The sequence below is a fragment of the Nothobranchius furzeri genome, chromosome 12 (genome assembly GCF_043380555.1).
Source record: "Nothobranchius furzeri strain GRZ-AD chromosome 12, NfurGRZ-RIMD1, whole genome shotgun sequence".
Taxonomy (NCBI): Eukaryota; Metazoa; Chordata; class Actinopteri; order Cyprinodontiformes; family Nothobranchiidae; genus Nothobranchius; species Nothobranchius furzeri.
Genome location: NC_091752.1, coordinates 23,894,115 through 23,915,822, shown reverse-complemented (window position 1 = coordinate 23,915,822; position 21,708 = coordinate 23,894,115). Strand labels below are relative to the sequence as shown.

Here is a 21,708-nt window from a genome sequence, read left to right as displayed (position 1 = left end):
AGGCGACATCGCCTCGCCCCCATTCATTTCAATGAGACATGCACGACAAAGCGATAATCGCTGGTCTCCCTCGTGGTAAGCCAGACACGAAAATTTTGTATGTGAAATTTTGCGCTCGTGCATGTGTCGTGCACAGACGAGCCAGCGACGTGATCCCAGACAGTTGAAAAGTTTCTAATTTTCCTCGCTGTCGCTCGAACAAGGATCAACCAGCGGAGGTTTTATTAAAAAGAAATAAAATGGCCTGTATTTGATATAGCGCCTTCTAGAGTCCTGGAACCCCCCAAGGTGCTTTACAACACAATCAGTCATTCACCCATTCACACACACATTCACACGGTGGTGGTGATGAGCTAAAATGTAACTACAGCTGCCCTGGGGCGCACTGATGGAGGCGAGGCTGCTGAGCACAGGCGCTATCAGTGCCATCGGGGCAAGAAGGGTTAAGTGTCTTGCCCAAGGACACAACGACAGTGACCAACTGAGTGGGGCTCGAACCTGCAACTTTCCGATCATGGGGTGAGCACTTAACTCTTGTGCCACCGTCGCCCACCGACTGACCATTAATGACTGACCAATGAGCGGACAGGATGCGTCTCAGGGCTAACATAAAGGAAAAGTTGATACTTGCCCTGTCTGATTTTTTACTAAATGTGTCACAGGACATGACAAACTGTGTGGTTTTGTTAGTAACTGGATTTATGTAATGTTCCCTCGAGAAAGACCTCCTACTTGTAACAGCTGTGTATTTAAACAGAAAGCAGCCTAGGGCGTAACCAGTGGTGCAACAACAGAACAAGCCACCAGAGTGTGTTTGGGTCATCACAACTGCACATCACAGAAAACAGAGAGGGGCCGTCTGCGACAGGAGCAACAACGACCACAGAAAGGTAAGCAAATCTATCAAATATTTCTTTTAAATCACTGGATTCTGTGCTGCTACAAAGTAGTGAGTGAACCTAGTAACACCTTTATTATGGTACATTTTTAATCACTTCATAGTAAACAGTGCATATCCAAAATAGTTTAAATATTTGATATTGCTGAACTTGTTAATGTGATAGCGTGCACGAGCCACTTTGTAATCTACTAACCTAGATTTATGTTGCACTCATTGTACAGATAGAAACTATCTTAGTAGCACAGAGAAGGCACAGTGAACATCCGCTAACGGTCGATATCTGAATAAAATGTTAACTTTGCATGTTTTTATTTAATTCTTAAATAAATACACATAATTAATGCAGATGCATGAATGTAAAGTGAAAGGTGTGTGTGTGTCGTCCTCCCCTAAGACATATTCGCACGCACATTTGCTTTGTGTCAAATGCTTCATAAAACACTCCATATAAGGTCTGCACACCCTTTCCTCCGTCACATAATCCCATTTCTGTTTTTTTTTCTTTTCAAACCATTCTCAGATAAAAATATTCACGAAAAGCAGAAGTGAAACCAGAAGTGAGGATGAATCTACTCGTGATCCTCTCCATCCTTTTGGTGCTTGTCATCCACGTGGTGAGCAACAAGTGGCGATGTCATTGAGTTTAAAAATGAGCACAACAGGTTGTAAAACATTTGTTTCCTCCTTTCAGGCCAATTCAAGATGTTTCAATAAAAACAAAAGGGGTAAGTCACCTGTGTGGATGATAAACCCTAACCCTGCACCACTTGGGGTTTACTGAGACGTGTTCTTGAATGTTTCACCATCAGATGACTCGTGTCGATCTGGAGATGGGAGCAGCTACAGAGGGTCTCTTTCAAAGTCTGCAAACGGACGCAAGTGTCTCAGATGGACCTCCGTTACACACCAGTGGGGTCTTTCAAAGGGAATTGGCAACCATCATTACTGCAGGTACATTTTAATCATGACACCTAGAAGTGTTTAGGAGAAGAATCACACTTTTAAAATGATTGTTTTTTTTCTACCATTAGGAATCCTGACCAGAACTTGATGCCTTGGTGTTACGTTCTAAAAAGAGGGATTGTAAAGAGAGAATATTGTGACGTTCCAAGATGTGAGCGCACAACTTTGTTGATTAAATTATTATAACAATTTGGTTTAAATTCCTCTAATCACCTCTGATTTTTGCTCCAACGCAGGTTGTAAACCAACTACAAAGCCGCTGCCGACGAGTTCTCCTCCTTCAGCAGACACAGGTAGACTCAGGTCTGTAGATTCCCCCAGCTGAATGTCCTTCTTCGACACTCACCTTTTCTCTCTCCATATCTCTACAGAGCGGACTTGTGGCGAACGGTCTGAGAGACGGAATAAAATTGTCGGCGGCTCGTTCACTCGCGTGGAGTCTCACCCTTGGGTCGCCGCAATCTATCTGAAGGGAACTTTCCTTTGTGGTGGCTCCCTTATCTCACCCGGCTGGGTCCTCACCGCTGCACATTGCTTTGTTGGCGGGTGAGAAAACACACCATCATCACCTTTTCTACTGTAGTTAGAATATTCCAGCGTATAAGAACGTTTGTGTGTTTGCCGTCTGCTCAGAGACAGAATCAAACGCCAACATCTGTCCGTGTTCCTGGGAAAGACAGCCATCAACGAGACAGACGCAAAAAGGGAACAGAACTTCACCGTGGAAAAACTCATCAACCATGAAGCATACAACGAGTCCAGCTACAACAATGACATTGGTGCGCAAAAGCGTTGATGTTTGCTGCAGAAACATGGACATTGTGTGCAGAATCTAAACCTGTGTTTTGATTTCAGCGCTGCTGAAGATCAGAAATGTAAATGGAGGATATGCAGCGAAGACGCCTTCTGTGAGGACGGTTTGCCTTCCTCCTCTTCACACTCACCTTCCTGCTGGATTCACGTGCAGCATTGCAGGATTTGGGAAGCAAACATTTAGTAAGTACAAAAAAATGACTCACGCAGTCTAAGAAATGAAATGTTGAATCTACTTAACCAAGTTAGGTCAACTGTTTCCATTAATTTACTTGTTTAAAGAGTAACTAAACCCCAAAATAACTTTTTTTTTTTGCTCAAACTGCATCATTGGGTCTTTACAAATACAATCTTTCTGTTTCTGTACATTTTTGAAATGTTTGTGTAAACTTGATTAAATCTAGAATCTAGGTCTAAAAATGTCTTAGTGCTGTCCCCTGTGGGTTGAACTGGCTACTGCATATTAAATTTGTGATTGACTGGGGCTGGTACAATATCAAGTCATCGGTACAGTCTCCTCCCACTCCCCCTCCCTCCCGGGATGGAAATTCCCCACACGTGGCCATGCCACTCCATTTCTCATGGAAACGCCCACGCTCAAAGCATTTTTCAAATCTTAACTATGGGTAGAGTTACATTTTCGGATGGTGTGCGTTCCCTCTTTAAAGAGCAGGTTCACTGAGACACTGTTTTTTATTTGTTCTTTCTTAAATCACTTATGCTGGATGTGAAAGATGGTTTCTACCCATATTTCCTGCACTGACTGAAAATTGGTGGGGTCCGAAAAGGCCACACTGTAAATTAGCATTCTTGGACTCACCCATCTTGACCCGTAACTGGGGAAGGCTGTGATAGATTTAGCTTCCGAGAGAGAGTAGAGCACCTCTCAGCTAGCAAAAACTAACCATTAGCATTAGCAACTCCACAGCACAGCTAACTCCTGCAAACATGAGCTATTTATGGAGAGAAAACATCAACATCACAGAAGGCAGTGGAAGAGTTGTGCTGCTTTTAGCCAATCAGAGGTGTGATGTCCAACTATCATTAATATGAAGGGGTAAAGCTAACTTTTACTTCCTGAAACAGGAATGCCAGAGCTTTTTTTTCACAGAGAACGACTCACAAAGCATTCATTTGCAGACCACATCAGATTTTTTTAAATCTGAATGAGAGCTTTAAGCAACTGGGTTTAGTGGATCCAGTTGACACACTTGGATTCAACACTCCATAGAGTGTGACTCACTCAGATGCTTCAGGAATTCTTATGATTGATGTTGTTGCCTGCAGATTCGTGGGAGTACTCGCAGCTTCTGAAGCAGGCTGAAGTGAATTTGCTCTCCAAGGCCGAGTGCAAACGGGAAGCGCCTTACAAAGATTACGTCTCTGAGAACATGTTCTGCGCTGCAAGCCCCGACTGGACCACAGATGCCTGCAAAGTAAGCATTTAGTCTAGAATTAGAGCATTTGAAACCAAAGTGAGTCAAAAAACAGAAGTCGAATGACTCACAGCTCTGAAAGATGCAACAAACCAAAAGATCTCTCACGCCTTTCTTTGCAGGGTGACTCCGGGGGTCCGCTGGTGTGTGAAACGTCAGGCCGTTTCTTTCTGTTTGGGGTGGTGAGTTGGGGCGATGGTTGTGCCAGTGTAAACAAACCAGGTGTTTACACGCAGGTTACCAACTACAACAGATGGATTGCAGAAAAGACGGGGCTCACACAATACACAAAAGGACTCATGTATCCTCAAAAGTGAAACAGTGTGATGTTTTTTCTGCGTTGCAAAAAGGAAAGGAAAGGTTGGCAGCCTTTTAGTAAGCGTTCAATTGTTTTCTGATGTTTCTGAGTTGAACAAACTTTGATTCAGTCTAAAGTTAACATTGATGGCCATTGATCAAATTTACCTTGGTTGAAATAGGATTCTTACTTGTACATACTAACTCAGGGAAACAGTTAAAATAAGCATATTTGTCTGTCAGTAAATCATACCATCAAACGTAAAGCTCTGGTTGCTTTTTGTGAGCAGCTGAATGACTGTTTTTATTTAAATGGTTGATTGTAAAAAAAATCAGTATTGACTGAATTTTTCTAAATATCTGTTTTCGTAAAAAGTTTAACAATGCAATTTTTGCCACACAGGAAACACATTTTTCATAAGAACAATGTGTTTTGGAGCAATTCTATATTTATGTCACTTTATTGAGCACTTTCATCATCTGAAAGGCTGGTCTTGCTGTTGCTTAATTTAATTTTATAATAAAATAAAGATTTTTGTATGAAGACGTTTTTGTGTGTTTCCTTTAACAGCCATTCTTGCAAACACAACATCTTGTAGAGTGCTTTCTTAAATCTGAGTTTTAAAAATGCATGCATTTCAAATACAGCACAGTCAAATAAATCCAATACATTTTAACAAGTATGAAAACTTTAAAAAATGAAAAAGAATGTATGTTAGTATAAAATGTTTAAACTTTGCTTTAAGAATTCTGTAATTTTCTGTAAAACTGTTTTACACACACACACACACACACACACACAGACACACGCACGCACGCACACACACACACGTTTGTAGTTTTATCATAATGAGGACCATCCATTGACTTCCATTCATTTTTGTAACTCCACTTTGCCTAACCCATACCCATGCCCATACCGTAACCCTAACCCTAACTAATGCTGATCTACTCCTAACCCTAACCTTAACTAAAACTTAATATTTACTAAACCTCTAAAACCAACTGGTAAGCTTTAAAAAAAGTGAGGACCAGAAAAATGTCCTCACATTGTAGGGAAAATTGTTAAAATGGTCCTCAGTAGGTAGTAAGTGCAAGAACACACACACACACACACACACACACACACACACACACACACACACACACACACACACACACACACACACACACACACACACACATGAATTAAAACATGCGATAACAAATGTATTTTAACTGTAAATGCTGATTTATTTAAAACAAAATGAAAACTTGAGTCTTGTTGGAAGATGCTTTGTGTGCATAAATCCAACATGAGAGGGCGCTGTTGTGTAAAGATGATAAACGTTCAGCGGACAAGTGTTTTATAGGAGAAAAGTGATGGAGATGAATCAGTCAAGTTTAACAAATAAAGCAGAAGTTTCCACAGAAGGGGTCAAAGCTAAAAATCATGAACGTATTTCAGGAGTTTTATTATGCCTTGGTCTCATAATAATATAAAAAAAAAAAATAATAATAATAATAAATCATTTTAAAATAATTAACAGGGGTGGTTTTTGCGCCCAATGACCCACCCTTGTTGTCATCTGTGCTCTTATGCAAGGTAAAAAAAAGCCATTAAATTAATAAGTAGCAAACATTAAAATATATAAATATTTGTATTGAGTCTTGCCTGAGAGCTCATAGCTGAGCTCTCATATCACTGTGTCAGAATCATTGCAATGTTTCACTTTGAAAACGTCATCCTACATTTCATGTTGCATTGTACATGTTTTAGATTTTGTGGTTTGGTTGTTTATATAATACACGTGTTTTACTGTCTCAGTTTTGGGGGGCACCGGAGGTGGCTAGCCTTAGAAAAGCCCCAGACCCCCTGCCTGGACCAGCCCCTGGTTATGAATGGAAGTGCAGGTGAGAGACCCGACATCCGGATGGCCCAGTAGCTGCTTTTTGGTCCAAAAGGTGTTGTTGGCAGAGGTATAGACAAATTAAATTTTTTATCTTTTCTTTCAGCAACATATCTATTACTATACTATGTTAGAACATTAAGAAGCATGGGCAAAGATGTTTAAATATTTGTGTAAACACTTGTATTGACTCTCACCTGAGAGCTCTATAGCTGAGCTAACCCAGGCACACAAATAAAATGTTAATTTTTTCAGAATAATTGCTGAGTTGGACTTTACTTTTTAAAACCATAGCCTTTTATGGAAGACTTTTTAGAGCAGCTCTTCTCCCTCTGCAGGTTGTTATTGCATTGATCATTATCGTGATGAACTGATGCAATCTCAAAGCCTCAGAATGTGAGCACATAGCATGTTTCTCCTTGTCCAAACAGTCTGAGATCAGTGCATGCTTTAATTGTGTTTTACACATTTTTGTTGCAAGTTTAGTGCTAAAACATCAGACATCCTCAAAATTTCTATAATATTTGAAATAACTTAATGTTTTTCTTAGAAGAAAGTGTGTATTCCTGTGCAGAACTGTGAAAACAAAGGGCATGTCCATGCAGAGCTTCTCCCCAGGAGCAAGCTGAGCATCACATCTTCTCACAGCCTATGACTCACGGTTCTGTCTGATACCCCATACCTCTCACTCCCCACCCAGTATAAGAAACATCTCTCAGAGAGGCTGCATCACTTCTCCAACCGTGACAAACAAATTAAATGTGCCGTATGCATAAACACTTCCAAACACCATCCAGCTAAGGAACATCAATAAGCATCCTGCAGCACTGTTTTCTCTCACATTCTGTTTAGACATGTCCACATACACAGATAGTTCCCAGGAGGACTACATGAGCCAATCAGAGTCCTTTTTGCACCCTTTCAATCACCCACAGACACCAGTTTACTTTACTGCTTCTCTTGCTGTGCCTCGACCCATATATGGGTTTAAGATGCAGCGAGGGCGACTCTTCACTCCTGTTTAAGGGTAATTCCTAACAAGAGGTCCTGATGAGAGATGCTGGAGCTGTTGGATCTAGGACCAGATTGTCTGGTGCAGGACAGCAGCTTTCTCTCAGCTTACACCGCTCAGATAAACACACGGGGCTCACTTGGCCACGAGTTCTTGGGTCACCATGGGGTCTCAGGGGTATAAAGCTGTTTGGGGGGTCTCTGGTTTCCCCAAAATAAGCTCAGGTTTCAGGAGCAGGGATGAGCCATCACACACACTCAGATTACTTTTTTGAGAGACAGGATCGAGTGTAGGCATTGAAACACCTGACAGCTATGGTCAAAGGTTTGGGAGTGAAGTGGGAACCTTTGCTGCAATCTTAGAAACTCCCCTCAGTTTAAGCCATGCAGCAAGTTGAATCCTTGGTCTTTATTTAGAGCTGCACATTGAGGCCTGGTGAACTCCTGACCCACCTTTTAATGAACACAGCTTGTGTGTCGGATGGAGGTTTAGGGCTTCATAAACACCACACGTTTTCTCATCTTCTCCTCAGTCTCACCTTTAAGAGGCTACAGGGATCACATCACGGTCAGGCGCTGATAACCTGGGGATGCTTCACCTCCTCCAAGATCCAGGCTCATATGTTGGAATTACAATCATCTCCCATTATAGGTCATTAAGTTACCCCAACACTTTCCTTTTGGGTGCCACTGGCATGCATGACGTCATTTGGGAAGCGCTCTGAGTGTGCAGCGTCAGTGCGCGCACCAACCAGCTTGGCAGCTGTATTCCTTGACTGTGATTGGGCGGAGGGCGGTGATTCCTTCTGTCACGATTTGGGTCGCTCCCACCGGAGGACACCGGCTTGAGCCCATTTAGGCACCGAAGAGAGGAGACGGTGGCCACCGGGAGGAGAGGGACTCTTCAAGACTCGGTATTTGTCCGCCTGTCTCGTTGAGGAGGAGGAGGTGGAGGAGGAGGAGGAGGAGAGGGATACATCAGCGCTGCTGGAGCTGCCTTTTTTGTTGTTCTTCTATCGGGGCTGCAGTGAAAGTCGTTCATGATGCCGGTGTTTCACACCAAGACCATAGAGAGCATCCTGGAGCCGGTGGCCCAGCAGATCTCCCACCTGGTCATCATGCACGAGGAGGGGGAGGTGGACGGCAAAGCCATCCCGGATCTGTCGGTGCCGGTGGCCGCTGTGCAGGCGGCTGTCAGCAACCTTGTCCGCGTGAGTTCAGAGTTATTGAACCCAGTGTGTGTGTGTGTGTGTGTGTGTGTGTGTGTGTGTGTGTGTGTGTGTGTGTGTGTGTGTGTGTGTGTGTGTGTGTGTGTGTGTGTGTGTGTGTGTGTGTGTGTGTGTGTGTGTGTGTGTAAAGGATCAATGACAGCCGCCCTTTATGGTTTATTGATGATACAAATAAAGAAGAAAGAGATCATAAAGCTGTCGAGCCCCCACTCTCCCACCCCAACCCCCTGCCCCTTACCATGCTGTTGTGGGTTTTGCGTTTTTCCACCAGTGCGCAAATCAAACTTTACCCAGAAAGAGAGGAGTTCAGTAAATTAGCGGAAAACACAAGAGCTGACTGAATTAACAGGATTCAGCTTCCACATAGAAGAGCTGGTTTCAGCCTCCACAGACTAAACTCAACCATTATCTTCTCTAATGATTGTTTTCTACACTCAGCTTTGTGTTCTTTATCAGTGGTTTCCAATCTGAGGTCCACAACCCCCCAAGTGTACTACTAGAGATGGCTGGGGTCCTCCTCGCAATTGGAGTTACCAAGATTACATTTGTAAAAATGTAATTCATAAAATCCCAATAACACACCCAACAATATAACCAACTCAGAAAAAGAGAGGAAAGTATTTATTTAAACACTTTTAAAGTGACAGTGTGTAGTTTCCTGGCACTAGGGGGCAGTATATACATTTCAGGGTAGTTTTACACCACATCACTGTGACTGTCACTAGTTTAAAAAACATTACTGTAAATGTTACCTGTGGAGCAGAAAGCATGCAACCTCAACATGACTCCTCAGACTTTGATGGTCCTTCAGTAAATTCTGAAAGCAATGCCGATTGTAGTTTTATGGCACTGTAGTTTGGATCTGCTCGGGACCCTGCACCTGCCGATGACATCATCATACTACGGCAATACCGCTCAGCCATAATATATATAACAAGTGAATTTCCCTACTGTGGCATCAGTAGTCTATTCTATTCTATTCTATTCTATTCTATTGCATCTCTTTTTCAATTCTGTTCTTTCACAGAGATTTTGGAAAGAGTTTAGCAGTTTTGTTTTTGAATTTGTGTTTCTTACTACATAAATGATTTGAACATGGTAACGTAACGTCCGTAAGTCATTCGTCCAGCCTATCATCTAGTGTGATGCCATCGACAAGTGCAGGACCCCGAGCCGGCTAGAAGGAAACATGGCGTCTAATATGGCGTTGCCCAGAGACTCTAGTCTAGACCCTATGTAGTTTAGACCCAATTTTTATAGCTATGTGGTACAAAGCCACCAATATTTTTCAACAACTAGACATAATTGTATTCATTTTCAACAACGTTTTGATGAATATTGGTAATAACTACACATTGTGTCTTTATGGTGCTGTGGGGTTGGGGGGGGGGGGGGGGAGGTCCTTGGCTTGAAGTTACAAGGTTGTGTACTGCTTTACAGGATGTTTCTCTATTCCACTTGTTCAATAATTTCAGTCTAATGGGTCAGCCTGAGCTGAAACAGCCCAGATTCAGTCAGATATTGATGTCTCCTCCATGTGCTCTGGCTGGAAAAATCAGTAGGGACCACATCATTGATGCTGATCCCGGTCATTGACCCATGGACGGGGCTTCACTCATGGGGAAACACAACCACTCCTATAATAAGGGGAGAAAAGATTTCTCCTGTGACTCCTTCATGTCTGTTGGCCTGCTGTCTTTGTCTGTCCAGATAGGATTCACTCCATTCAGTCAGGCAGCAGAAGGAGGCTAGCCTCGGGCTTGTCGCTTGGCATCAGGTCACGAGGTTGCAAAGAGAGATCAAGAAAAGTGTTAGTCAGAGAAAGTGCCTAAAGAGGTCAGGCCACGTCCGAATAAAGATGCACTCACAAGAACGCACTTTTTTCTCTTGGGCTTTGAGGGTCACTGATATGTGAAGTGGTTCAAGTCCTCCTGCTTAAACACTCCTAACAGAAACTCTACAGGCAGAAGAGGAAAGACATGTTTGCTGACAGAGTGAAGGAGTGAGTGACAAGATGTTGTTGGAAAAAAGAGGAGCTTGTAACACTTCCTAGCTGGTTGCTGGGTAGATGCGCCTAAAGGGATGTAAAAAAAACCCACTAAAAGCTAAAACCGATGCAGTTCTGAGCACACATGCTCTGTTTTAGAAAGGTGATTCATTTGAAGTCAACACAGTATACTGTAGAGCAACGTGCCACAATCACCAAGAGTCCCACCGATACAATTACACAGTCCACGGCATGCATGGTGGGCTAACTGGGAGGGTGGGGGGCACTTGAGATCTGGGTCACTGAGTCACTCAGACACTCAAGATGGTGTCAGTCTTGATCCTTTCAGAGTTTGTGTAGGCTGATGCAAATTCAGCTAAAGCTGTGACACGTGCCGCTGTTGCGTTTGGTTTAAAAGTGCGAGCTTTCTGCCTCAGTGGTGTAAGTGAAGCGTCTGCTCCCAAACGAGTCAACATGGACCCCGAGCATGTCTTCACGGGGAGGGGGAGGAGGAATAAATAGATTTAACATTAAGTGTACAGAGCAGAGAGGGAGAAGAGGCATGTGAGGGGTGAAACACAAGGAGTGATGAAGACGATAAAACTTTTTTTTAGCAATTTTTATTTGAAAGAGCAACGCCATACAAGGAGGGACACATGTCTCACACAGTGTCTCCAGCCTACTTCAGTGTGTATTTATTTTTCTTTTAAGCTCCGATGAAAATCAGCATTTGTTCTAAAAAAAATAGATGAGTGTGTGTAACCTAAAGAGTGTGTGTCATATTTTATTGTGAACTAAACAAGTTTAGCATCAGCATTTTTTCAAGTAAATATGCGTCAGGGTCACATCACTTTTCTTAGAAAATTTCAAGCAGTGTCAATGCTGTTAATTTTACTTCCATTGTGCTTTATCAGAAACTCTTCCAAAATTACAAATGCTTGTAACACTTTACAATATGGGTCCTTAGTGCATATTTAAGCATGAACTCATTCACTGCCAGCTGTTTTCTGAACAGAAAGCACCTGGCTGCCAGCGTTGTTAAGCATTTTTACTGAATATTGTGCTCTATGACCATGTGGAAACCAAACTACCAGAAGAAAGAGTAGACACTCTACATCAGGAGGAATCAGCGTGTTTCTAGCTTTTTCCGTTCTTTCACAATTTGTTGTCAGAAGTGTGAGCTGATGGTGGTCGGAGGGACCAGTGGCGTCAGTGCTCAGCAGACTCGCCTCTGTCAGTGCGCCCCAGGGCAGCCGTGGCTACGTCGTAGCTCATCCTCACCAGGGTATGATTGTGTGTGTGAATTGGTGAATGACTGATTGTGTTGTAAAGCGCCTTGGGGGTTCCAGGACTCTAGAAGGCGCTATATCAAATACAGGCCATTTAACATTTAAGCTGCAGAAGCTCTTCTGGTTTGCGCCGCAGCCTTTTGCATAGCGGCGTCCCAAAACGATCTCCTAATACACAGATTGTCTGCTTCATGATCTCGTGACATGTGACACACACGGATGCAAATCAACGTTCGAGTCGTGATGTTTACTCTCAAGGTGCGCAAGCTCGTTCCCTAGCTCACCCTGTTAAAAAACACAATTGATGACTTTAGTCGTTGATGACAGCAATCGGTTGCATTTAAAATGACGACTTTAATCATCAATGGCAGTGAATAAATTAATAAACAAAATGTCCCTTTATTAATGTTACTGTTATTGTTAACTATTAAGTGCCCTTAAGGTTAGGATGAAGGGGTGGGGGCGTCTGCTTAGTAATGCATTACATGTTTATGTTTATTCATTTAGCAGCCAACCATTACATAATATGGTTGAGCAGTTGTTAATACTTTATTTATGTTTATTCATTTGGCAGACGCTTTTATCCAAAGCGACTTACAATTTATAACCTATAGGGCATGTTGTGATCTGTGGGGGAAACCGGAGTACCCGGAGGAAACCCACGCATGCATGGGGAGAACACGCAACTCCACGCAGAAAGGCCGCAGCCGAGTTTCGAACCTGCAACCTTCTTGCTGCGAGGCAACCTTGCTAACAACTGGACCACCACGCAGCCCACCAATAGTTTATTAATAATAATAATAATAATAATGCATTTTATTTATAGGCGCCTTTCAAAACCCTAGGTCACCTCACAAAACATGCTAAAACTTACACAAAAATAAGAATAAGATCATTTAAACAATAGCATTACAAAGAATATACTATAAATTAGTGGAGAGTTTGTGGACTAGAGAGTGTAAGACAGTTTGAACAGGTGAGTTTTGAGTTTGGATTTGATGATGTAATGTAATGATCTGATGTAATTTCCTGAGTTAAGCCTGAACCACACTGCATTTTTGGCCCTTCTAGACAAATCCCTCGTCGTGAACAGAATTGTGACAAAAAATGGTGAACATGATGGTGATTTGCAAGTCTGTGGCCGTCCAGTGTGACCGGCTCAGTGACAGCTTACTGACCCATCTCACGACCAAAGTCAGCCTCTGCTTGAAAAGCACTGCTTGAAAACTTAACTCCCATCTGCAATCGACCAATGGAAATACAGCCGGGGAGTCACGCGAACAACTAGTGACGAGAGTAAAATACGAGAGTAGAATTAGCAACACTGGAAGCTACACGCAGAAACATTCGGACCACTCCTTTTTGGAGTTTGTGTTCAGAGTCTAATAAAAGAAATGTTAGCATTCAGCGTTTTGGTGAGCTGTCTGCTATTAGTAGCGTCTACTTTTTGGGGGTGGGCTTGAATGAGACGTCGGGCAGTTAGGCTCGCTGAAATCTAGTGCTGTACAGTATTCCACCTCTCTTGAGTTTTAACTGAGTGACCTGAGCAGTCCTGTGTGACAGCCAAAACGCAGAGTGAGATCCGGGCTTTGAGCAGAAGTCCCGCCCAGCGACTCTACCAAGCCTTTTTGAGTACATAGCCCAGTTCAGGTACTCCATTGGTTCCTGAAATGGCCCGGAAAATAGTCCTTTTGGATTGGTTTGGTGAAAATGAGACATGCGCTTGCCATGAAAGTCCTGGAAAATCACCCGGATGCTCCAATGGTGGACACAGACCTATTGTGTCAAAATATGACATATTTGAGGTGTCTTGTTTGAGATGTAATTGTTTGTTTGGCCCAACTGGCCCAACTTAAGTGGAAGTTATCAAGATTTTGCACAGATGATGTTTAAAGTTTAAGTTTTCCTATTTATGGGGGTTATATATTTGTAATGAATTAGATTATGTGTTATTTAATGAGTCATAAGGCGTGGGATTCCATAGGAAATATGAAATCCACCTTACGGATCTGTGAGTTATTTAAACCAGAAGATTGGATCTTTTTATTGCAGGGATTAGATAACCGCTCCGTATTCACTCAGAGACAACAGAATAGAGAGAGTCAAGTTTAAAAGTTAAGAATTTTATTACTAACAAATTAAACTAGACTGACTTCAAAACTAAATGTATAGCGTAACTAAAATGGATGAGACGGTGGATGGATGACGTGTGATGTTAAATCAGAACCAGTAAATCCAAAGAAGCGATTGTTCTGACGGTAACTGAAGGTGTTGTTTTCGCATTAAGCTTTGGTTCGGAAGTTCAGAAACACATGAGACACCATCATGCCGGTCTACCTACCCTTGGTGGAAGTCCTCTGTAGATCCGGAATGTCGAGGTCTTAGCTTGACCCTCTCTGGAACCGAGCCGGTAGGAAAAGCAGCGGTTCCGACCAGACCAATCTTTGAGTTACTTCCGGGTACACGACAAGTTGTTGGCGTCTGGTGAGACCCAGGCCTGGGTCTGGATGGTTCCGCTTTTGTTCTGAAAGGAACTGTTGCCGCGGTTGGTATTACAACGAATTTTTCTTTTCAGCTTTTGTTGGTTCGTTCGGTTAAAGAGTTTAGATCAGGATTGGCCACTCCATCACTTTCTCTGGAACGCTTTGAACTGGCGTTAGAGCTGACGTGGCATAGTTGTACTTCGGATGTTATGGTTTATTGTTGAATGAAAAATTACCAAACACCATCAAAACCACGCCTCCGTCAGATCTGTAAGATTCTGATTGGATCAGTGAAAGTAATGTGTTATGTCTTCTTGACGCTACGTGAAATGAGTCCTGTTGGATCATTTAAAGTCATATTACTTATTATATTCTATAGGATTATAATAAGGTAATTCATATTTTGATTTCACAGATCGGTCACATCTTATTTATTGACTAACACTTTGATGGATTAGCTTTATTAAAATAGAGTTCTTTGATTAATTAAAAGAAAAGAGTTCATTCTTCATTCTTTTGTTGAGCTGAAAATAATCAGGTTAGAAGGAATGCATGAGACCTTGACTATTTCTCATGCAGACTAGTCTTGAGCAAAGAAGGGAAAAAACACAGTCATTCCATTCCGTTACATATTTATTTTTGATTCATGTTATCCAAAATTAAGAGTTAGACTATATCGGTAAATTAGATACCAGTAAAAAATCCTATATCGAACATTCCCATCCTATCCTTGCTAAAAAGGCTCAACTAAGCTTTTACACACTAATAAAAATGAAGTCAAACTGTGTGAAATTTGACAAAAAACCTAAAACATTAAATAAATATGCTTCCTGAGCGCAACCACAGATGCATTGTCCCCACAGGAACGGGTCAAATGCAGAGAGGTATTTTCACTAGTGTGTGATGACTGATGATGCAATGTTCTGTTAAAAACAACTTTTTAGAGTGTGTGTCATTTTCTGTGAATAACATCTCACCGTCTGTCTGCTCATGGTGCTCTCACTCATTTTGACACACACATCACACGTCTCTGAATCTCACAAACCACTTTACAAAACATTAATAATGTAGTGAATAATCAATAAGTGTTGCTGCTTACAGGAAAGTGAGTTTTTCATAAGGGGGTGTTCAAGGTGAGTTCACTTGTAAAACTGCATTCCTCACATTTGGAAACTTTATTTTTTCACTCTGTAGAATATCTACAACATAAATTAAAATGTATGACAAAAAATGTCATGCAACATGCTAAATACTGCACAAACCAACTTCATTTACATTCAGAACACAGAGTTGTCTTAAACTGACTTTTAGACAAAGTTATTTCTGCGCATCAGTGTGTGTTGAGTTTTGTTTGAAACCTTTCTGTGCACATTTATTGCATAATTTATTTCAGATGTTATTTCAGTTTCTTCATAGAAACTAATGATTTATTTCTATTAATTATGGCAGCAGACAAGGTGGTTCATCCATCCATCCATTATCGTCCGCTTATCTGGAGTCGTGGGGGCAGGGCTCAGGCTTCCCTCTCCCCAGCCTCTTGGGTTAGCTCTTTGGGGAAATCCTTAGTGTGTATTGGGTCTTCCTTAAGGTCTTCTACCGGCTGGAAGTGCCTGAAAAACCTCACGAGGGAAGTGTCCAAGAGGCATCATAACCAGGTGCTCGGCCCAACTGGTAAATCGAGAGCTTCGCCTTCTGGGTCTCTTCACCATGACAGACCGGTACAATGACCGCATCAGATGCAGCACCAATCCGCCTACCAATTGTGTGCTCTATCTTTCCTTCACTAGTGAACAAGACCCTGAGATGCTTAAACTCCTCCACTTGGGGCAGGACCTCGTTCCTGACCTGGAGAAGGCATTCTACCTTTTTTGACATAAGACCATGGTCTGGGATTTAGAGGAGCTGATTCTCATCACAGCTGCTTCACACTTGGCTGCAAACCGCTCCAGCAAAAGCCAGAGATCACTGTCTGATGAAGCCAACAAGACCACATCATCTGCAAAAAGCAGAGACCTGATCCTTAGACCACCAAAATGGATCCCCTCAACTGCTTGTCTGGCCCTAGAAATCCTGTCCATAAAAGTTATGAACAGAATCAGTAAATGGTAAATGGCCTGTATTTGATATAGCGCCTTCTAGAGTCCTGGAGCCCCCCAAGGCGCTTTACAACACAATCAGTCATTCACCCATTCACACACACTTTCATACACTGGTGGGGATGAGCTACGATGTAGCCACAGCTGCCCTGGGGCGCACTGACAGAGGCGAGGCTGCCGAGCACTGGCGCCACCGGTCCCTCCGACCACCACCAGCAGGCAAGGTGGGTTAAGTGTCTTGCCCAAGGACACAACGACAGCGACAGACTGAACGGGGCTCGAACCTGCAACCTTCCGATTACGGGGCGAGCACTTAACTCCTGTGCCACCGTCACCGTGTGTGTTGCAGGTGGGGAAGGAATCAGTGACAAAGGGAAGCCTTGGCAGAGTCCAACTCTCACCGGGAACAAGCCCAACTTACTGCAGGTGATGTGGACCAAGCTCTGATACCAGAGACCTAACAGCCCATATCAGAGGGTCTCATACTCCCAAAGTACCCCCACAGGACCCTCAGAGGGACGTGGTCATCTTTTTCTATAATTCCTCTTTATGTGGTTTGGTTGCCTCCTGAAGTTTGACCTTTTCTCATTTTTGCAGATTTTGGTTAAACAGACAGATCTATTTAAGGCAGATATTTAAAGATATTCATATATTTACATATATATATATATATATATATATATATATATATATATATATATATATATATATATATATATATATATATACTTTTGAGTACTTATGTAACAGAGTAAATTCTTATCAAATGAATGCATGTGGCCAAGAAAGGGGATAAAAAGCAGATGCATCAGTTAAAGCAAAACAAAGTCTTGTGTGAAGTAAAACTGTTTGGAGTGATGCTGTTTTCCTATTCTCCGGGGTCAGAAAGTCCATTAACCGAGTTTAACAGACACAGCAGCGAGAAACGGATGTCATCAACTTGCTATAATTGCATCTCAAGCTTGTTAGTGTATTTCTGTGTGTGTTTTACATTTTGTGGTCTTGAAACCAAAAGCTTGGTGTACTTGTGCCGCTTTGTGGGGACCAAAACGCTGGACCACACAAGTGTATTTGGTTCATTGATGATCTCCACTTGGTTTCAGATTTAAACTCTGATTAAGATTAGAGTTGGAATTCTGTTGTGATGGAAAAGTTTGGTATAACATGCTCCGGGTCAGTAGGGTTTGTGTTTGTGTGTGTGCGTGGCCTAGACGAATGAATGTCTAAAGACAGCTTTTCTTACAGATGTGATGACCAAAAAGCACTCTTATTCAATTATTTAATTTTTATGGTGATGTTGTGAAATGTAGAGTTTTAATTCATACATCTAGAAATTTAAAGCACCCCTCTTCCTTTAATAAACAGAACAATGAACCAGAGGATTTAAGTCACTTTCGTCAGCTCAATAGATATGTCACGCACGCATGGTTGCAATAGGTGTAAATTGATACTCGTGCACCCATCAGCCTATTAATAGAGCTTCTGTTAGTGCTGCAGCTAATGATAACAAAGTACATCTGTGTGTGCATTTGTGTGTGTGTGTGTGTGTGTGTGTGTGTGTGTGTGTGTGTGTGTGTGTGTGTGTGTGTGTGTGTGTGTGTGTGTGTGTGTGTGTGTGTGTTGCAGGTGGGGAAGGAAACAGTTCAAACCACAGAAGACCAGCTGATGAAGAGAGACATGCCTCCTGCTTTTATTAAGTGAGTCTGTCTGTGGTTGGCTGTTTATCATGATTAACAAACATCTGACTGCTGCTGTTTCTCTCGTTTACAGTTGCAACTCTTTAAAATTTATTTCAGAGAATTAAATAACAAAAGAGGCGATTTAATACGAGGAAACGTGGCTTCATTCCCAGCGACGACAAAGAGGCTTTTGAGTCAGACTCCGGGTGCACATTCGGCCTCAGCATTGAAACAGACACTGTTACTTATTTCCCAGCTTGTTTCCGGAGAGCTGACATGAACTCACCTTGAGAGCTACTACTCAGCAGATCTAGGTTTCAGACTCCAGGCTGTTTTACTGTTTTTAACTCAGATTTTACTGAAACTTCATCTGTTTCTGGTTTGCTGTCATCCTGGCTTATCTGTTCGTTTGTTTATCAGAGTCCAAACTGTTTCACAGAAGTGATCCATATCTGAGTTTAGTCTATTCACCTCTCTGCTGCTCCGCTCACACACGGACTACTACTCCATAAATCTCACTAGCTTGGCTTAGGAGGGGGCATGTGGGAATGTGAAGCACCTAAATATAGACAAACCATCAGCCATTGATACCCTGACCAGTGGGGTCAGAAAGAAGAGGAATTTGACATTATTAAATCCTCTTCATCAAATTAGAAAACAACGGGAAAAAGTTTTTTCTATGTAATGTTTTTATTCCAAATTTCTTGGACCTAATAAACACATTTTAGCCTCAAGGTTTTTCTTTGAAATGTGATTTGCAGGTTGATTAATTGCAGCTACCAGTCTGTGTGTACGTTGTGTGAGGATTCCTGAAACAGCTGTGTGTTTTCAGGGTGGAGAACTCATCCTCCAAGCTTGTCCAGGCAGCTCAAATGCTCAAAGCAGATCCGTACTCCGTTCCTGCAAGGGATTACCTGATCGATGGATCCAGGGGGATACTGTCTGGGACGTCCGACCTGCTCCTTACCTTTGATGAAGCAGAGGTGTGCACTTTCCTTTCTTACATCCCTGAGCGTGTCTTAAAATTCTCGCTTAAGGTTTGCTTCAGCATCTTTCAGGGAAATCAAGCTTAATTTAGCAGGAAGGAAGAACTCTTGGAGCTGTAATGGAGACTCAAATGCAGCTAGATTTAATCACTGAGATCAAATGACCCTTCTTCATCGTAACCCAGGATGTGTGTGTGTGTGTGTGTGTGCGTGCGTGTGTGCGCGCGTGCATGCATGCGTGTGTGTGTGTGTGCGTGCGCGCGCATGTGTGTGCGTGCGTGCGTGCGTGTGTGTGTGTGTGTGTGTGTGTGTGTGTGCGCGCGTGTGTGCGTGCGTGTGTGTGTGTGTGTGTGTGTGTGTGTGTGTGTGTGTGTGTGTGTGTGTGTGATTGCACAAAGGTTCGGTGGCAGCTCCATAAGTAGAATCGCATTGAGCACGTGCTTAAGCTCATCAACAGCCTCATTTTCAAAAGAGCTGATTTTCTCTGTCACAAGATTAAAATCACAAGACAACACACACACACACACACACACACACACACACACACTAAGTAACTCCTTTGTATAAAAATGTGAAAACAGTTCATCCACATTGTGAAATTTTCCCTTTTACTTAAAGTTTTGCACCATTTTTTTCTTGTGTCTCTTCGTGTTGTCTCCTAGGTGCGTAAGATCATCCGAGTGTGTAAAGGCATCTTAGAGTATCTGACAGTAGCTGAGGTGGTGGAAACCATGGAGGACCTCATCACGTACACCAAGAACCTCGGACCAGGTCAGCAGGCACGTTTTCTTCAAGACCAAACAAAACAAAACCCTCTTTGTTTCTGTTACGATTGGAGTTAAATTTAACTCTGCTTGACCAAAAATAAGAATCACAAGATCCAAGTTTTAAAAATAACCCTTCTAACTTTTCTTTCATGTGAAATTATAACATTCAATGTCAGACCTTTTTTTTTAATAAAAGCATCACGGATTAGCATTTAGTCTTTAGGTTAAGGCTCCATCTGTTATGACACAGAAACAAATTAACCACTGACTGCTTCTTTGACTCTGAGATGCTGTGAGTGAGTCTTCAGCTGGCAGTAGGACCAGTAAACAGTCTATTTATCATCAGAGGCATCGGGTTAATTACATTTTCAGAGCTCTGTGACTTAATAAGCCGCTCTGACGCAAAGGTTTCCTGCAGTCCTTGTAGAGCTCAGTAGTTCACGGAGCAACAATGCCCTAAATATGCTGGTAAATGCACGTAGTCACAGCCAGGTCAGAACCAAAGTCACTTCAATTTCTTGCACTTTGTCTTATTTGTCTCCATTTTCTCCAGGGATGACCAAAATGTCAAAGATGATTGAGGAGAGGCAGCAGGAGTTGACGCACCAGGAGCACAGACAGATGCTCATCAACTCCATGAACACGGTCAAAGAGCTACTGCCTGTCCTCATCTCAGGTACATAAGTGAGAATTTGTGTGGGCAAAGATGAGTGTAGGTCATTGAGCATCCAGCGGTTGCTATGGTTACACTGATAATAATTAGCTGCCGGGCATGTGAGACTAACAGTATAGTGTCCACTTGCAGCTCTGCACCAGTTGAGCTTTAGCTTTGAGAAGCTGTGCATTTAAACATACAAACATGTAAAAGTTTTTTAGTTTCCCCATTAAAAAATATATTTTTCTAACAAGGAGTCACACGTTCATTAAATCTTTTAAATTAGATTTAATAAATATGGTTTCTTTGTGCTTTAGCTGCAATTCAACAGATGAACAAATAAGTTTGAACAAGCAGGGGAGCTTCTAGAATAATATTAGAAGGGGGCCAGGCTGGGCCCCCCGACTAAGAGGTGGTGGGGTCCGGGCTCTGTTAATGAGGCACATTTATCAATCAATCAATCAATCAACCAATCAATCAATCAATCAATCAATCAATCAATCAACCAATCAATCGATCAATCAATCAATCAATCAATCCAGTTTTATTTATATAGCGCTTTCCACCACCCTCAAAATGGGCCCAAGGTGCTGGACAAGAAAAGTAACAAAGACAAAAGTAGCAAGTCATAAAAACATCAAAAACAAAATAAGAACATAAACATTTGTGAGAACAATAAAACGCCAATGAGATAAAATTTAGATAAAAGAAATTTTAAATTAATTAGTTTGCAGAAAGCTAAGAACAAAAAATGTAAACCAGAAACTAAAAGCTTTAGGAGAAAGCCATCCTATAAAAATTAGTCTTCAACCTGCTCTTAAAGTCTGCCAGTGATGGGGACTGTTTGGTTGTGAGTGGGAGCTGGTTCCAGAGAGAGGGTGCAAGGACTTGAAAAGACCGATCACCACGAGTCTTCGGGTGCGAGGGATAATAAGCAATTTCTGGTCAGCCGACCGTAATGAGCTTGAGGGAACATGCTTATGGTCAGGGTGGCAATGGTCCACCCTGGACTCCCACTCTTAGAACCACTCCTGTGTTCAGAAAAATTTAGATATGATATGAAATTTTTGGGCCGATATCAATACCACCATTATGGCCGATAATCGATATTTGCCGATACCGATATACTGACATTAATGCTTCTAAAATCAGCAGATTTTGTATAGAATGAAAATTATTAAAGCTGAATTTACATTATTATGTACACACACCACATACATTTATGCT

The 21,708-nt window shown here is 42.2% G+C and overlaps 2 protein-coding genes across 7 annotated transcripts in view; both read left to right on the top strand.

Moving 5' to 3' along the window:
* Window positions 1-775: 775 nt before the first annotated feature.
* plaua (plasminogen activator, urokinase a) lies at window positions 776-4,954 on the top strand. Its single transcript, XM_015944185.3, has 11 exons — window positions 776-890; window positions 1,422-1,515; window positions 1,593-1,626; window positions 1,711-1,852; window positions 1,933-2,015; window positions 2,101-2,157; window positions 2,236-2,410; window positions 2,498-2,643; window positions 2,720-2,860; window positions 3,965-4,113; window positions 4,236-4,954. The coding sequence occupies exons 2-11, from the start codon at window positions 1,465-1,467 to the stop codon at window positions 4,428-4,430; spliced, it is 1,173 nt and encodes a 390-aa protein (XP_015799671.3). The 5' UTR covers window positions 776-890; window positions 1,422-1,464; the 3' UTR covers window positions 4,431-4,954.
* A 3,225-nt stretch (window positions 4,955-8,179) lies between these two features.
* The window catches only part of LOC107375598 (vinculin), a 39,805-nt gene continuing 26,276 nt past the window's right edge, over window positions 8,180-21,708 (top strand). For all 6 annotated transcript variants that reach the window (XM_015944193.3, XM_070542477.1, XM_015944188.3 and 3 more), the window contains exons 1-5: window positions 8,180-8,521; window positions 18,021-18,091; window positions 18,906-19,056; window positions 19,722-19,830; window positions 20,380-20,502. In XM_015944193.3, coding sequence (XP_015799679.3) covers window positions 8,351-8,521; window positions 18,021-18,091; window positions 18,906-19,056; window positions 19,722-19,830; window positions 20,380-20,502 — 625 coding nt within the window. In that variant the 5' untranslated portion in view covers window positions 8,180-8,350. The remainder of the gene's footprint in view (window positions 8,522-18,020; window positions 18,092-18,905; window positions 19,057-19,721; window positions 19,831-20,379; window positions 20,503-21,708) is intronic.

Coding starts and splice junctions, on each gene's coding strand:
- plaua (XM_015944185.3), top strand. CDS start 1,465: ATGAATCTACTCGTGATCCTCTCCATCCTTTTGGTGCTTGTCATCCAC. Junction 1,516..1,592: donor TGGTGCTTGTCATCCACGTG/GTGAGCAACAAG, acceptor TCCTCCTTTCAG/GCCAATTCAAGATGTTTCAA. Junction 2,861..3,964: donor ATTTGGGAAGCAAACATTTA/GTAAGTACAAAA, acceptor TGTTGCCTGCAG/ATTCGTGGGAGTACTCGCAG.